Source organism: Meles meles, chromosome 2 (assembly GCF_922984935.1).
Source record: "Meles meles chromosome 2, mMelMel3.1 paternal haplotype, whole genome shotgun sequence".
Taxonomy (NCBI): domain Eukaryota; kingdom Metazoa; phylum Chordata; class Mammalia; order Carnivora; family Mustelidae; genus Meles; species Meles meles.
In genome coordinates this window covers 109,918,644-109,937,009 of record NC_060067.1, presented here as the reverse complement: position 1 = coordinate 109,937,009, position 18,366 = coordinate 109,918,644, and the positions used below count along the sequence as shown (strand labels likewise).

The following is an 18,366-nucleotide window of genomic DNA, read 5'->3' as shown; positions in this document are numbered from 1 at the left end:
AGAATATATAGCAAACTCTTCTTTTTGGGGGTGCTGGGGAAAATTTCACCAAAATAGTAGTATTTGAGCTTTGTCTAGAAGAGCTTTTTAGGTAAAGACACGATAGTATGGAATGAAGGACATTCTAGGAGAAACACAACAATGCATGAAAAGGCCCAAAGTCAGAATGAGTCGGGTATGCCTGAGAACAGTGAGAAATTCTGTGGAGCTGGAGCACAAAGTATTCATATTAGTGGAGCAGATAGGTGAGAGTAGAGCTACAGGAAAGAAGGGAAGAGAGAAAATAAGTAGGATCTTTATTAATGAGAAGCTAATGAGTCCGGCCATCACTCCGCAGAGAGAGGGGAGAATGGTGTATTTTTACAGGTGAATGAGATGCTCGGATTTTTTTTTTCTTATTTAGAAAGAATCAGAGTGCAGGGACCAGCTGTTGATTGGATTAGAGCCAGCAAGATCTGATTGGAAATATTTGCAACAACAAGACAAGAATTAGTAAAGTTCACACAGTGGCAGTAAGATGAGAGAAGGAGACAGATTCAAGAGTCAGTTAGGAGGTAGATTTAATAGTACTCAGTGACTGATTGGATGTGGGGAGTGTGAGAGAGGTAAGAAGCTGGATGACGAGTAAGGTTCCAGGGTAGGGTACTAGGTGTGGTACTACCACGGGTTATAGAACCTAGTTTGGGATTGGGAGGTGGGTAGAGCTATGAATTTGTTTTCTCCATGTTAATTTTGAAATCTTCTGGGTCACCAAGTTGAATTGTCCAAAAGACAGATGGCCGTAGCCACCTGTAGCCCAGAAGAGGAGTTAGGGCCAGGAACAGAGTGGCTGCAACCTTGGGAGAGAGAAGAATGTAGAATAAGAAGGAAACTGAACAAAGGATTAAATGTAAAGTTTTGCTGAAAACAGGATAGCCAAGTTCTCATCACATCTTTAAAGTTATCTTGTAGGGAGCTTAAGACTATCCCCTTTCACTGTCAATCAATTTTGTTAATATCTTGGGACAACTTTTTAAAAAATGCATCTTTGAAGATAATTAACCATCAGATGGATTGTTGTAAATGTTCACGTTTGTGTTTCAACGTTCTGCTGTGGAATATTCATCTACCTATAGCTCAGTTTGAAGACATATGAATAGAAAGAAAATGATGTATTCTCAGGAAAAATTTAGGGTATTTACTGGGCATACAATGCTCTGACTGCCCAAAAGGTACCTGCCATACTATCGAATGCTAAAGTTTTTGAGCATTTACTAGCATGAAATTTCTTGCCTACCCCATGGCAGTCAGAGTGACAGCTAGACAAGTTTACTCACTGAGTGCAAAGTCCCCTATTTCTTTTTTATTAGTTTTTTGTTATGTGTTGACCTGCTTGCATCGTAATTTCATTTTTCCTTAAATGTGTATTTGAAAAGATTCAAACCTACAGAAAAGGATAGAGTAAGAAGAATAGCATAATTCCATGAACATCTGTGTTTCCTTCACCTGGATTTGCCAGTTTTTAACATCTTGCATATTTCCATTATCTCATTGTTTTATCTCAATTTATTTCTATTTTGATTCAACTATGTGAGAGTGAGTTGCAGACATCTGGCATTTTACCCCTAAATGCTTTTAGTTCTTACTACGTGAATACTGTTGCATGTAGGCCCTTACGATGGACAAAGTACATATATATATACTTATTAGATGGTGAGTTCATACTGCTATCTTTAATTCCAGTCCAATGCAACAAGCTTCTTTTTCTCCTTCCATTCCATACGTTTATCTTCCTTCTCCTACAGAGAGAACTTTGGTGTTCAAGAACAATATATTAAAATTCATTTGCTCAAACCTAAAACACACACAAAATAGTTTTGGAATTGCTACACCAGTATTGCTACTAAAGTCAAACTAAATAAAGTTTAAGACTTCATCACAGCTCTTTTGTTTTTAGGATGTAGCCCACTAAATGTGTACCGTCAGAGTTCTCTATTCTAAGTTTCTTGCATCAAGTCTTTGTTATTCTCTTCTGTTTAATTATGTTTAATTAATTAATTATATTTGATATATACTTATGTTTGTTTGTTTCTGTTTGAATTCAATTTTGGCAATCTTCCATCCCTGTTGACTTAATTTTATTTCTTGTATATGGGAAATATTAACATGGTTAGAAGTCAAAACTACGTTCTCTCAAAGGGGTCCCGTTCCCTTTCCTAGCCCTTCCACCCTTTCTCGCCTGCTTCCTCCATGTACCTGTTGTCATTAGTTTTTGGTTTCTCCTTCTTGTGGTTCTTTTTGCAACAGTAAGCAGAGGTACACATGTTTTCCTTTTTTTTTTTCTTTCACAAAATACAGCATTCTATATATACACTTTTGTAGCTTATTCTTTCCACTTAACGGTATATCCTGGAAATTACCGCATACCGATCCTCAGAGATCCTTCTCATTCTTTTTCATAACTGCCTAGTATTCCACTATGTCTATGGACCGGTGTATTCAGAATCTCCTGCATATGGTCATGAGATGGTTTCTACTACTTTGTGATTAAAAATCATGCTGAGATGAATGGTCTTGCATGAAAATGCATGTAGGCATTTTTTCTTATTGTTGGAGATTTTTTCTTATTGTTGGCTAGGGTTGCTGGAACAAGATGTGGATATGTTAGCTTTTGCCAATTATCTTCCTTAGGAATTGTACCATTTTATGCTTTTACCAATAATGCAAGAGAATGCCTATTTCCCCATAGCTTCAATAGGAAAGTATGTTATCAAACCTTTGAATTTTTAATCAATCTGATAGTTGAGAAGTAACATTTCTCTGATTATACATGAAATTTAGTACCTTTCCTTCTATTTGGGGACCTTTTATATCTTTCCTCACCTCTATCTCCCACTCTCTCTCTCTCTCCTTTATTGTATGTGTGTGTGTCTGTGTACCTGCTGCCTAATTTCAAAATTTGCAAACCCTATGGATGGATTAGACCCTAAGAATCTTTAAAGATGAAACTGAATCCCTTAAAACATATGTAATGGCAAAGACCGGGATCTAGGTGTCTCTCTTTGTAATTTGCTTTTCCATTAAATTATTAACTTATACTCAATTCTTTTCCCCCCCTAGGCCAGAAAAGTACCTAGCTTTTCCAAAAAAGTGTTTGCCACATAGAAGATATTCGAGAAATATTTTTTGAACTGTATGGTAGCATTAATCAAATTTGGATTCAGGTGGAAACAATCATTTTTTAAACATTTAGAATGAGATCTTATGGTCAAGTTCTAGTACCTTCACCAAATTGTTACTTAAGAAAATGTATGTGGAATCACTTACATGCCATCTAATTGCTGCTTTAGAAGTTCAATGAACAGGCAATTTTATGACTAACCAATCACAAAGGACTCTTAAAAATCACTTTATACATTCAGAATGTGTTCAAAAGTAGATATATCAATTATTGTACTAATTCCTTCTTAAGAATATGTTAGCATGTGCATTTAAAAAAAAAACACACAACACCTTCGTCAAGTATACTTGTCCATTTTCATTGTGTGTCTTGGTCAGCCAACTAGTGCAAAACTTTCTAACACTTTGGGTTGTTTTCTTGGACCCAAGAGTGAAGCCAGTCTTGTCCAAGCCTTATTTAATATATGATTATACATATGTCTGAGGTGGTATGTGATTTTTTTAGGCAGTGGTAGAAGCCAAGAAGTTAATCCTGGGAGGACTTGAAAGAGCAGAGAAAAAAGAGGACATCAGGATGTACCTCCTGTCTCTGAAGAATGCGCTGCTCCCAGAAGGCATCCCACTCCTTCTGAAGTATGCAGAGGCAGGGGAAGGGCCCATCAGCCACCTTGCCACCACTACGCTCCAGAGATACGATGTCCGTTTCATAACTGATGAGGTAAATTCTCCAAGAGTATTTGCAACATTTATAGAAGGAAAAGATGGCTGTCTAAACTTGAGTCAAATACAAAGTTCTCTGAAGTCAGTCTCTTTCCCCCCCAAACTAACGATCTCTCTTTCCTGTTTAAAAATAACTCTTAAATTGAATTTAAGGCTATTCTGAAGCAGCCTTACATTTTGAACAGATAATGTCCTGTATCCTAAAGCATAAATATTGAAGCACATCCTCTTATTTTAAGAAACAAATTCTTTCCAGAAATACCTTTACTTCCATAAGTTTTAAGATGCTGTTAAATGTTTCAACACTGAAATATCCTGGCTTAAGAATTCCTGTGTTGGTTCCTATAGCTGCATTTTCAGGAAGCTGTCTAAATTAAACTTGGGTTAGAACAGAAAAGTTTTTAAACCTCAAGATGGGCTGCCTGCTGAGAATGATATTTCCAGTTTGCTGCTGAGCACCTTCCTACCACTTTTGTGTCAAAGTTGGTAGGCTGCAAAGCATGACAGCTAGCATCATGGGCTTTTGAGACAGACAGACCTATACATTCTGGCTATTTTTTCCCAGTTGTTTGTGCTCAGGTGAGTTGTTTAACTCCTCTATGCTTGAGAATAAGGCCAATATTTCAGGGAGATTGAAAAAGAGCAGGGAGAGGTGGAATTGAGAGAACTATTTATAAATGCCTAGTATAAAACCTCCCCTGGTCATATCACATATTGTTAGGCAATGCTGATAATGAACAAAATCATTTGTTGCCATTATTTATTGCCACAGAATGCCATCATTTTGGCAGATTTTTTTTTTTTTTTTTTTTGGTGTTAATGTTTTCTTAAGAAAAGGGTTCCTTAATGTAACTTGTGGACTTTGGGTGACAATGATGTGTCAGTATAAGTCTGTGAACTATAACAAATGTACGACTGTGGAGCAGGATGCTAATGGAAGGGGAGGTTGATTGTGTACTGGGTAGGGGGAGACAAGAAGCAAGGGGTGTAGAGGAACTTTCTGTACTTCCAGCTTGGTTTTGTTGTGAACCTAAACGTGCCCTAAAAAATGAAGTTTATTAATTTTGTAAAAAAGGATAAGGAAAGATCCTGAGGGACTTCATTGGAAGGAAATATCAGTTACTAGAGTCATCGCTCCCCAGTTACCATCTTTAAAAATCGATATTAGTTAGGTAATGCCATGATATGCTGCAATAACAAATGGGATTCAAAAATCTCAGCTTACAAAAAGGTTCTCATTCATGCCATGCCTAACGAAGGTAAGGGAAAATGTGGCCCTGAGTTTACTACAATAGTAGTAAAAGGAGAGAGAGAACGCACACAAGCTCTTAACTGTCTCAGTCCAGAAGTCACCCACAGCAATTCTGTTCATGGTCCATTGACTAGAACTATGGTCCCAGGCTAATTGCAAAGAACCCTGGGAAATATAAGAGCAGATGACTATTTTTAAGAGCACTAACTCTTCCTATACAATATCAACTTCAAAAATCTAGATATACAGTAACTTTGAACATCTTTGAACAGGTGAAGAAGACTTTGAACAGGATATACCACCAGAATCGTAAAGTTCATGAAAAGACTGTACGCACTACTGCAGCCACTATCATTTTAAACAACAATCCATCCTACATGGAAGTAAAAAACATTCTGCTCTCTATTGGGGAGCTTCCCAAAGAAATGAATAAATACATGCTCGCTGTTGTTCAAGACATCCTACGTTTTGAAATGCCTGCAAGGTATGATGGAGTGCATCTGTCTCCCTGTTTATTTAAGCCAACTTATTTTATTCATTCAAGCTTATTTGTACACTGGTGTAGTACACATGTGGCTAATAATAATGGTGTGGTCATTATGCTAGGTTATGTTATATAAAACCAGAATTTGCCAAATTTCCTCCGAGAACTATTTAGCTGGCCAGATAAAACAACTTTACTTTGGCACTATGATTTGAAACCTCTATGATTTTACTTAGGTCTCCTGTTCAGTCTGGTAAATATATATTGCCAAACATTTGTAATGTTTTAAGACCCAACTACATTTTTGATAGGACTATTTTTATCAATAGAGCAACAAAATGATATATGTTCTCACCAAGTGGTTTCTCATGTTAACTTTCCAAATATTGGTGATCTAACATTGAAGCCTCATCCATCACAGATCAAATGAATCTACTACTTAAGTTAAAAGCCTCAGGCATGGCTCATGTTTTGGGACTATGCTAGGTATGGAGAGGAGAATCAGCAGACTTCATCACTTTTACTGGATTCATCTTCCTTCTAATTCTCAGGTCTCTTCTTCTGAATTCACTGATGTCTCCCTTCAAAGTGGGGCTTGCCCAGAGCTCTCTGCAATTCCTCACTGAAATGAGAGCGCTGGAAAAGAAATTTCCATTTTCCCTGAGTTACTTGCACAGCAGGATCCCCAGGAAAGATAAAACTTGAGCATTTTCAGTTGAAAAGGAAAACAGATTATGGGGGAGTTTGGAAAATAGATAAAGACAAAGGAAAAAAATTAAAGGCAGTGAAAGAAAAGGGTACAGGAGGAGCGGGTAGAAGGGAGGAAAGAGCAGGACAGATAAGGAAGAAGGGGCAGGTGAGCAAGGGAGGAAGAAGCAAAGCCTGTCTGTAGCCAGGTATTCCAGGTGGAATGATTTGACTTCTGTTTCTTTGTTTGCTTTTATGAGACTCTGTGAGGAGATCCTGGGTGGGTTTTCTGCCCTTGTCTTGTGAACCTAATGATGCAGGGGACAGTAAAAGAGGAGACACTGGGGTAAATAGCAGCCAGGGAAAGGTGAGGAAGCTGTCGCAACACTGCAGGGCAGATTCTCAGGACTAGAATGGTTAGAGTTGGAAAGAACATTATCGGGCCACTTTAGTTGGTATCTCTCTCTAGTGTGGGATCTAGTCTCCTGGCAGGTGGTGTCCAGTCTTGGCTTGCACCAGTCCAGTGGCAGGGGGCCCACCTCCTCTGAGGGAACTTGTGTCATTATTCAGAGACTATCACCAGTACTTCCTTGGGTAACTGAAAACTTCCTGTTGGCCCTATTTGCCCCAATCCCTGGAGCAGAGCAGAGAAGAGCAGGTCAAATCATTCATCCACGTGTAGGCCCTTTGAATATTTGAAGACAGCCATCATGACCTCCTCATTCCTTCTTGTCCAGGCTAATAATATCTTATAACCTAGTGATAGTGGAAGGGGGAACCTATGGGGTTACCATTCCCTCCCCTCAATAATTTTCTACCTCAGATTTAGATCCAGATTTCTTTAGCTGATTCTTTTGATATTTTTTGTATTATTACCATAATTTTATTATTACTGATATGATTAGTGTTAAGTAGTCAGGATTGGAAGATCTCAATACTCCTTAGAAGCAGACAAGATAGAGGGATAGGGGTAAGATTTTAGACTTACTTTAGAGGAGATAATCATTCATTTATGGGTTTTACTGGAGATGTCTCTTTAACTGAAAACTCTGTAAGTAGAAAAAATTCCTGGAAATGAACTGTGGCATGTCATCAGCCACTGATAACGTGAGATAACATAGGAAAATGTTTAAAGAAATATTGGGCACACCGTCCCCCACCCCACCCCCAGTTTGGTACAGCTTTCCTTGCAAGTATATAGTATTAACAATAGAACCATGATGATTCATACAACATGTGTTTTCCACTCCTGAGGTGTGTCCACCAGTTGGCTGAAGCCATTCATAGCTGGGCGTCCTCGCCTTGCTGTCATTTTGATACCAACCCAAATTTCACATATCTGAGGAATGAAGGGGAAAGCCCTAATCCTAATGCTGGCACTCCAGTGGGCACCTCCCCAGTCTTGGAGCAGCGTGAGGAAAATTGGGCCCCATCTTCTTTCCACTGAGGATTTGTTGTTTTGTTTTTTTTTTTTCCAAATCTGACTTGGGAAGCAGCCATTATAAGGAATGTGCAGCTTTTTCCTTTTCTGTGTTGCAGCAAAATGGTCCGTCGAGTTCTGAAGGAAATGGTTGCTCATAATTATGACCGTTTCTCCAAGAGTGGGTCCTCTTCTGCCTACACTGGCTACATAGAACGTATGTCACCCAAAAAGCCATTCTCCCTCCCTTCCCTCCCCCAAGTTGATATTGCTGGAACTGTTGCTAAATTACAGGGGTTTGGGTTTTTGTTGTTTGTTTGTTTTTTGTTGTTGTGATTAGGTGCTCCCCACTCGGCGTCTACTTACAGCCTGGACATTCTTTATTCTGGTTCTGGCATCCTAAGGAGAAGTAACCTCAACATCTTTCAGTATATTGGGAAAGCTAATCTTCACAGTAGCCAGGTAACTCATTTTCCATTAGTTTTGTATGTAAAAACTTAGTCCAAAGTAAAATAATATATATACCAATGATAACACCATAGACTGCGTAAGTTAATGGTGGCTTCTGCTTTAAGTTGCTCATGATTCCATCATCTGCAGGAGGCTGTATGGTTTATAATTCCAAGTATGAACTTGAAACCTAAGTAATTTGATTTACTGGACTTGCCAAACATCCGTTTGTCATTTCAAAGCAAACCTATTCACAACATTGAAATTGTGCTAGTATTTTTCACTTATGGTTTTAAAAAAATATTGTATCTTTATTCATAGATATAGTCCTTAAAGTTCTGCGTATCTAACTCTGGAATATATTTTCCTTCTCTGGGTGTTTCTATGAAGAAGTTAATTCCCTATAGTAAAAATTTTGACTCTCTAAAGAGTCCATGATATTTTTCAGTACTACCAGGAGAAAAAAAGAATAAAGTGTAGGCATTTGACAACTGGTTGAATTCCATCTCTTTAGTTTTATCCAAAATTTGGTTACAATCTATAAAGTCTTTCTAATCATAAAATAGACTTTAGTTTTTATGCTTATCAAATTACAAGCTTCTCAATAAGCTCATTTAAGCATTGAAAATGATCCAGTGCTGCACAGACTTGAGTTTTCATCCATATTATATTACTATAGCCTTTGATGAGACTCTAGTCAGAATACTATGTCCTTCTTTTTTTTTTCTTTTTTTTTTATTTGTTTATTTGTTTATTTACAGCATAACAGTGTTCATTGTTTTGGCATCACACCCAGTGCTCCATGCAGTACGTGCCCTCCCTATTACCCACCACCTGGTTCCTCAACCTCCCCACCCCCCCCCCCGCCCCTTCAAAACCCTCTGGTTGTTTTTCAGAGTCCATAGTCTCTCATGGTTCATCTCCCCTTCCAGTTTCCCTCAACTCCCTCTCCTCTCCATCTCCCCATGTCCTCCATGTTATTTGTTATGCTCCACAAATAAGTGAGACCATATGATACTTGACTCTCTCTGCTTGACTTATTTCGCTCAGCATAATTTCTTCCAGTCCCGTCCATGTTGCTACAAAAGTTGGGTATTCATCCTTTCTGATGGGGGCATAATACTCCATTGTGTATATGGACCACATCTTCCTTATCCATTCATCCGTTGAAGGGCATCTTGGTTCTTTCCACAGTTTGGCAACCATAGCCATTGCTGCAATAAACATTCTTTTCACTACATCTTTTCACTACATCTGTATCTTTGGGGTAGATACCCAGCAATGCAATTGCAGGGCCATAGGGAAGCTCTATTCTTAATTTCTTCAGGAATCTCCACACTGTTCTCCAAAGTGGCTGCACTAACTTGCATTCCCACCAACAGTGTAAGAGGGTTCCCCTTTCTCCACATCCTCTCCAACACACGTTGTTTCCTGTCTTGCTAATTTTGGCCATTCTAACTGGTGTCAGGTGGTATCTCAATGCGGTTTTAATTTGAATCTCCCTGATGGCTAGTGATGATGAACATTTTTTCATGTGTCTGATAGCCATTTGTATGTCTTCGTTGGAGAAGTGTCTGTTCATATCTTCTGCCCATTTTTTTTTTCTTCTGCCCATTTTTTGATATGATTATCTGTTTTGTGTGTGTTGAGTTTGAGAAGTTCTTTATAGATCCTGGATATCAACCTTTTGTCTGTACTGTCATTTGCAAATATCTTCTCCCATTCCGTGGGTTGCCTTTTTGTTTTGTTGACTGTTTCTTTTGCTGTGCAGAAGCTTTTGATCTTGATGAAGTCCCAAAAGTTCATTTTCGCTTTTGTTTCCTTGGCCTTTGGAGACATATCTTGAAAGAAGTTGCTGTGGCTGATATCGAAGAGGTTACTGCCTATGTTCTCCTCTAGGATTCTGATAGATTCCTGTCTCACGTTGAGGTCTTTTATCCATTTCGAGTTTATCTTTGTGTATGGTGTAAGAGAATGGTCGAGTTTCATTCTTCTACATATCGTTGTCCAGTTTTCCCAGCACCATTTATTGAAGAGACTGTCTTTTTTCCATTGAATATTTTTTCCTGTTTTGTCGAAGATTATTTCACCATAGAGTTGAGGGTCCATATCTGGCAGAATACTATGTCCTTCTGTCCTGAGGAATCACCATCTGTTTGTGGATATGCACTCGGAAACGCCAAACACCCAGTGGGTACGGGGGACAGAGAATATATATGATTCCTATGTATGGGAGAGATCTTGATGCGAGCCTCCATTATCTTTTCTTTCAGCTTAAGAGAGAAGTTGGACAGGAAGGGTGTGAGTCATGGCTTAGAGTGCTCTACACCCTCTCATAGCAGCAGCCTTATAGCTACTGTCCCAACATTTCTCCATCTCCTTTTAGGAGCTCTGCAAGACAGCTGACCCATTATGTATGACAGTCCTGGAGGGCGAGGGACTAGGAGTCTCAAGGATAATATCATAAAATGGAAAGCTCATGGCCTCTATAGTCAGACAGAAGGGGCTTGAGTTCTACCTCTGCCATTTGACTTTTTTGTTTTTTGACATCTGCAAATGGGATAAAGGTTGTAAGCATTAAATGAAGAAAACGATTTCACCTTGTGTTCCGGCATGGAGTTTTGTTGTTGTTATTGTTGTTGTTGTTGTTGTGTGCCTAGCCGCTGCAAGATGTCTGAATTTCTGACTTAGGAAAGTTCTAGCCACAGCTCAGAAGCCTTACCATCACTTACGGGACAGACAAGGAGCTGATGTCAGAACTGTTCTCTCCCTTTTTCCCCAGGTGGTCATTGAAGCCCAAGGGCTGGAGGCCTTGATTGCAGCTACTCCCGATGAAGGGGAGGAGAACCTTGACTCCTATGCTGGCATGTCAGCCATCCTCTTTGATGTTCAGCTCAGACCTGTCACTTTCTTCAATGGATACAGTGATTTGATGTCCAAAATGCTGTCAGCATCTGGTGACCCTGTCAGTGTGGTGAAGGGACTCATTCTGCTGATAGATCATTCCCAGGTAATCTGTTCATTCTGCAAGTATTTATTGAATCCCTAACCTTTTCTGGGCACATTTGAAATGTGCGCCGTGCTCAGAGGATACAGGCCAAGGTTCAGCTTGTCTAGGAGTTCACGTTCTAAGCACTCACCCTATTGGTATGGCTGCCCTTCCTCCTTTTCAACCCTTTGTTATAGGGAAGCAGGGTTTTCTTTCATCTTTGTTAGTTGATGAAGACACCTCCTCACTCTCAGGGCAAAAGAGAAAATAATATAACATGAGTACAGTAATGTCATATATAATTCAATAAGACTAGAAGAAAAAAAAGAAAATACTGATGCTAACAGAAACAAGAAATTATGGAGAAAATAACCTAAGCCCCTTTGTTGTTGGTCAAAACTGTGTCTTATGGATATCCCTAGCTGCAAGGAAAACTGGTATGTGTAGTTTTGCAAAGGGTACATTGTCACTCTGAGCTAGTCTGTGTTATAGTAAATATGAATAAAGAGAAGGACAACCAGCAGTACCTGTCATATTCCTTAATCCTCAAGGTCACATATAAAGAAACAGTTCTCAGATTACATCAGAATTTTGCACTGCATGTATCTATTGCAGTATTAACTCTGAGGAGATGAATTTTTTTTGAGAGAGAGAGAGAGCATGTGTGTACATGTGGCATGGGGGTGGGCCACAGGGAGAGGGAAGGAATCCTAAGCAGGCTCCACGCACAGCATGGAGCCCAATGTGGGGCTTGATCTCACAACCCTGAGGTCATGACCTGAGCTGAAATCAAGAGTTGGGTGCTTAACTGACAGAGCCACCCAGGCACTCTGAAAGGGAGATGGATTCTTTTTTTTTTTTTTTTTTTAAGATTTTATTTATTCATTTGACAGAGAGAGAGATCACAAGTAGGCAGAGAGGCAGGCAGAGAGAGGAGGAAGCAGGCTCCCCGCGGAGCAGAGAGCCCGATGCGGGGCTTGATCCCAGGACCCTGAGATCATGACCCGAGCCGAAGGCAGCGGCTTAATCCACTGAGCCACCCAGGCGCCCCGGGAGATGGATTCTTAATGAAAAAAATCTCTGAAGAAGGCATAAGAGTGCTGAGGAAGTGATCTACATTTTAAGACACAGGAATCATGACAGTTCAGCCCCATCTGTGTGTGCCCAGCTACCCATCAACAATCTCTGGTGGTCAGAATTGGACTGTAAAACTTGAAGAAAACACAATAATCTAGAAGTCAGACTCAGCAGACTTCTTATGTAAAGGACAGAAAGCAAATATTTTAGACTTTGTGGGCCATATGGTCTTTATTGCAGTTACTCAGCTCTGCCACCCAAGAGTAAAATCAGCCCTCAGCAATATATTAACAAACGAGTGTGGCAGTGCTCCAACAATATTGTATTTACAAAAACAGCAAGTGGGCCAGATTAGCCTTCAGGCCATAGTTTGCCAACTCCTGATCTAGATGATCTTGTAAAGTTCTTCTGTTCATTAAGAGAGGGCACCTAAGGTGCATTCTAAGCCAAAGATCATCCCGTGGCTATTAAAACATAACCCAATGTCTGTGTATTTCCTGTTGGAGTACTTGGCAGATCAGGGGTTACTATACAAATAAGCTGTTTGAGGCTCCCAGGTTCTGCAGAGCAATCCAGTAATGCCATCCCAGCTTCAGAGGCACATACCACTCTAGGTCAAGTGCTGACATTGAAGGAAATTTTGGCAGTGGATAGCCTGTCAAAGCCTCCAGGGCAGATGGAATTACTCTGTGCTTACTCTCACTCTCTCTTTTCGGCTAATTGGATTACTCTTCGGAGAAGGATGTCTGATAAAGTCAGCTTAATAGGGAGATCCTCTTTAGCCAGCAAAGAACATATTTTCCTGAATGGAAGCAATGGGATAAGTTTTCAAAATATCAGTGTTTGAACTCTAAGAGACTCCTCTGAGACCAGAGGTCCAAGATCAAGGGGTCATACTAGCTACAAATGTAATGTATCTTGTTCTTGTAGCTCATAGGCAATAATTTCAATAAATATGCATTCTGGGTCAAATGAGGACATAAGCCTATGATCTTTATTACAATATTTCTCAGAATATGATTTCTTGCACACCAGGAGACAAGAGAGTTATGATTGTGTGATAGCCATGTGTGGTAATAGAAAAGTATTCTCCCTAGAGACAGTCTGGGTATTCATTCTGTCTCCATGTGTGGCTACCAGGCCTGATTTCCTTTTCAGTCTTCAGATATAATGTAGACCATGGAAGATTAATATGGGAATTAAATGACATACCAAATGTAGAGCTTTGAGGACACAGTAGGTACTCAAAACTGTTAGTTCTACTTACTTTGTACCCTTAAAAATGAGAACCACTGCACTATGTGATTAAGACCCTTTCACAAAGAAAGAGTGGTGTGTTCCTCTACAGGGATCAGTGTTTAGACCTTCAATGGGAGCTCGGAAAAATTCCTCTGTGACTACATCTAAGAGTTCTGTCGTGATCCCTTTGCATGAGAGAAATGGAATTTTCCCAGAAAGTCAAGGCACTCCTTAAAACCCAGATTGCAGTGGAAATGCTCTCTTTTCACAAAAGGCACATTGTCTCAAAGCTGTGAAATAGTCTTTTCCATGGTATTTGGTGTGTTTTGACATCTACCTAATATATGGCCAGTGGGAAAGCCAAAGTCCACATCAAAGACCTTTTTTTAATTGAATGGACTAACATGATGATAGTTTTCAAACTGTGAAGAAAGGAGAAGATCCAAAGAAAGAAATACTTCTTCTTTTATCCTTTTTAGAGAGGAAGATAAAGAGAAAGAGAGAGTGTGTGTGCATGCATGAGTGAGCACAGGTGAGAGTAGAGGGATAGAGGGAGAGGGAGAGAGGGAATCTTAAGCAGGCTATATGCTGACCATGGAGCTCAATCTCATGATCCTGAGATCATGATCTGAGCTGAAATCAAGAGTCGGAGGCTTAGGGGTGCCTGAGTGTCTCCATCAGTTGGGCATCTGCCTTCAGCTCAGGTCATGGTCCCAAGGTTCTGGGATTGAGCCCCACATAGGGTTCCCGCTTGGTGGGGAGTCTGCTTCTCCCTCTTGTTCTACCTGCCACTCCCCTGCTTATACTCTGTCTCTCTCTCTGTGTCAAATAAATAAATTTTTAAAAAATATTTAAAAAAAAAGAAGAGTTGGACACTTAATTGACTGAGCTACTTAGGCACCCCAGAAAGAAATATTTCTAAGACAGGGCACACAGTAGGGTTCATTTGGGAACAATCATGGTTATAGTTCAAATGCAGAACTCTGAAATCTTGGTTCTGTAGTTCATAGGCATTGGTTAAAATTTGGGCATAATTATTCTAGCTTTCTCAGGATAATTTGTGTTCCTTCAATATTAGTTATGATGCATGAGACAACCTGGCATCCCACTACAACCATATTTAGTTCTAGACTAAATGTAGCTGTAAGTATTCTTAAGATTCTCTCCTAATGTGTCCTGAGTTCTATATTAAGAACCTCACACTTTCATCCAAGTGTCTTTTAGATTGAAAGCAGCTTCCTGCCACAAGAAGACTTTTTGGCATACCTGGTTGTAAACCAATGCCTTTGATTGAGATTTCTTGCCACTTTTTTTCGGAAAGTGGAGAGAATTCAGAAAGATCAATATGATCCTTTCTAGAAAGCAAAATTGTGGCATTTATAGTTAGGGAAATCATGTCTTGTTTGGTCTGAGTAGGGCAGTTACATAAGGAAGTTAGTCGTATTGCCAGCTACCATGAACCTAAGACCTGTGGAGGTATATCAAAATTAAAGATACTGAGCCTTTTTTTCTCCATAGCCATTATCTTTTCCAACACTGTCCGCAGGCAATGTGATGGCAATCCAGCTGAAGAAATTTTCAGCCAACATCACCCCAGCTAATGTCCTCAGAAAATGCAGGACTTAAAAGCTAAATACTGACGAACACATTGACTAAATACTTTAATGAATCCACAGTCTGTTTCTAGTGATCAAGATTAGGATAATGTGTTTCCAAGCCTAAAGAAGGACTCCAGCCTTGGCACAACTCAAATGTTATTATCTATAGCAGGAGATTGAACATGCCTTTGGGAAGGGGTTGACTAAATTTGTGTATTGTTATAATTACTATTATTAAATATTTTTGCTTCTAGGAGCTTCAGTTGCAATCTGGACTAAAGGCCAATATGGATGTCCAGGGTGGTCTGGCTATTGACATTTCAGGTGCAATGGAGTTTAGCCTGTGGTATCGGGAGTCTAAAACCCGGGTGAAAAATCGGTAAGCATATGTATAATATTCTATTCAATGAACTGCAGAGATATGCTTCTGGAACTGTTTAGCTCTCTGACTTTTCAAAACCTATGTTTTCTATTTGTAATTATTAAATCATGGAGTGGGAAGAAACCATGGGAAGTCATTCTTTCCATAGCTTCTCATGAGCAGGCCGGTTATCTGATCGACTCAGCCAAGAATCATCATGCTTTTAAAGACATCTACAGCCAGCTTGCTTCACAAATGAGAAGTTCAGCTGCTCTTGGTTATTCCTCTTTGGTAACTGACAATGTTGTCAGGAAATGTGACGTCAAAGCAAACTTTTTAGTTTATCCCTCTTGTTGGGAGTTTTTAAAAAAAGATTTTATTTATGTGTCAGAGAGAGATAGAGAGAGCAGAAGCAGGAGGAGCTGCAGGCAGAGGGCGAAGCAGGCTCTCTGCTGAGAAAGGAGGCCAATGTGGAACTCAATCCCAGGAACTGGGGGTCATGACCTGAGCCAAAGGCAGCCACTTACCCGACTGAGCCACCCAGGTGTCCATCTTGTTGGGATTTTAAATCTTTACTCCTTTGCTATCTTCAGTGGAGAAAAATAAAAAGATGTTGCAGAATCGAAGTCTTAAATATTAAGTCCTTAAGTTTTTTCATTAGTATTCTTTTTTAAAATAAAATATCCTCAACTCCTTTAGTTTTTCTAATGTACATGTTGAGTCAAATGGACGTGTTTTATTTTGAGAATACGACAATGTTTCTGAACCAGTGTGATAATCAGGAGAATTATTCTTCTGTTTGTTGTGGAATTGAAGAAAAGAAAATGGAAGTGCAATTGATTTTTGCCTTTTTGGATATTTAAAAATATGGTGGGGCAGAAGTGAGATAGGAGTGGTAAAATTAAAGTTTTGATTTCTATGAAACTGTACTTAAGGAATTGAGAAATCAAAAGACAGCACATTTTAATGTGAAAAGTGACCCACAGTGTTACTAAAAGGAACCAAAGAAGAGAAATGAAACAGGCCATCGAGGGATAAGCAGTTTAATTTAGGGCTTCCCAGAGAATCCATCTTCTTTCTCCTTTTTTGAGTTATTTTCTAGATAGAAGTTCCCCCAAATTAAATGGAGTTGAATTTTTGCTGAAAGAAATCAACAAGATCCACACCCAAAATTATCTGGATTTTTAAAAAGGACACAGTATCCCTAAGAGGTTACCAGTATCAATGCTGTAGCCAAACTATCTTTAATTTTTCATTTGTTCATTTAAAAAATATCTCTTAAGCCTTTGTTGAGTGTAAGATATTAGAAGATATGGTAAGGGATTCAGGGACTTACATGAAACCACCTCTGACCTACTTTTACACCAACAACAGCAACAGGGACTTTAATTTTCACAGCCAACTTTGATAGTATCCTTCTATCAGAAAAGCCTGTGCACAGAGCTCTGATTTAACTGGCAGAGTAATTTCCCACAATTTCATTTAAAGTCTACAATTAAATTAGAGTGATCCTAGAGGTAAACCTTCTACTGGGATTGTTTATTCCTTCATTGTCATCCAAGCCACGTTCCCTTGTCAACCCAATCTGCCTATCTAGTTCTCTAGGCGACTACTGGGGAACCCACCATATTTGTCCTTCCTAGAGCAATTCATTGTACATGCCCCACTGTAGGAATAGTTTTTGGTGACACAACATTTTTTTCAAATATCTTGACAACCATAGACTTATGTCTCTGAAGACCCTTTAGAGAAAGTAATGAAATGGAACCAAAATAGCTCCATAGAAGCCCACAGAGAGATAGTTACCAAGAAAATTGTGAATGTCAGCTGTCTTTGTGAGTTTAGACTTTTTTTCAAGCTAGCTCAGTTATTTCTGACTTGAAAGGATCAGGTTCCAGGCACGTTTTCCCTTTGGCCCTTGGTGTCACACAGTAGTGCCTGCTCGACCCTTCATTCTGACATTTGGAATTGAAGGCCATGGGCGAGTGCAGGGGAAGGGCAGACCTTCACTACCTCATCCAGAGGACTAACCAGGCCCTGATTCCTACCAGAACTCTGAGTGCACTTAGGTCTTACAGTAGTCCTTTATATGTTTCCATCCAGTTGCGAGTTCAGACCCTGTGAAATTAGAGCTATTGGTCCAGATTGCAGATCAGTTAAATGTGATAGTAACAGGGTTTTTTTGGCCTAAATCTTTAGGGTGGCTCTGGCAATAGTTGGCAGCATCACCGTTGACTCCTCTTTTGTGAAAGCTGGCCTGGAAATCAGTGCAGAAACAGAAGCAGGCCTCGAGTTTATCTCCACGGTGCAGTTTTCTCAGTACCCATTCTTGGTTTGCATGCAGATGGACAAGGATGGAGCTCCATTCAGGTAAGAGGCAGTGCTCGTGGAATGTTCCTGGGCAGTCTCCAGTTCTCCAGGAACACACACCCAATTTTGAACATTTAGTTTCAGAAATTGAAAGAAAATGGTAAAAATACAGTGAAACATAAATTTCCTTTAAATAAATAAAAGAATAATTAATAAGGTTTAAAAATCAGTTTCTAGGATACCAAGAAAATATGAGGACTAATTAATTTGATTCTGGGGATAATATTGTATTCTGGTCCAAAAATTATTTTTTCAAGGTAACAAAGGGATTTGAATTACCCTAAGAGTTGCCACGTAGTTTCAGCAAAAATAGTGGACGTGTACTTCCTATCTTCACAAATAACACACACTAACTAACACACACAGCTAACTTCACAGCTGTCTCCTAGACCAAAAATTCAAAACAAAATACTTGGCAATCATTTACTCTGGTTAAAGAGTTCAAATTAATTCATAATTCTTAGGTAATCATACAACAGGAACTTGGTCTTGTTTAAGTTTGGGGTTAAGCTTGAGAGTTTGGGACCTGGAATTGAAAAAAAAAATGCTTTCAGTAGAAT

General features: G+C 39.4%; 1 protein-coding gene across 1 annotated transcript in view; it reads left to right on the top strand.

The window, feature by feature from the left end:
* LOC123931091 (microsomal triglyceride transfer protein) overlaps positions 1 to 18,366 on the top strand; it is a 46,966-nt gene that overhangs the window by 26,292 nt on the left and 2,308 nt on the right. Inside the window, exons 11-17 of the mRNA XM_045987845.1 lie at positions 3,665 to 3,877; positions 5,404 to 5,615; positions 7,842 to 7,939; positions 8,063 to 8,184; positions 10,955 to 11,182; positions 15,330 to 15,454; positions 17,636 to 17,806. Coding sequence (XP_045843801.1) covers positions 3,665 to 3,877; positions 5,404 to 5,615; positions 7,842 to 7,939; positions 8,063 to 8,184; positions 10,955 to 11,182; positions 15,330 to 15,454; positions 17,636 to 17,806 — 1,169 coding nt within the window. The remainder of the gene's footprint in view (positions 1 to 3,664; positions 3,878 to 5,403; positions 5,616 to 7,841; positions 7,940 to 8,062; positions 8,185 to 10,954; positions 11,183 to 15,329; positions 15,455 to 17,635; positions 17,807 to 18,366) is intronic.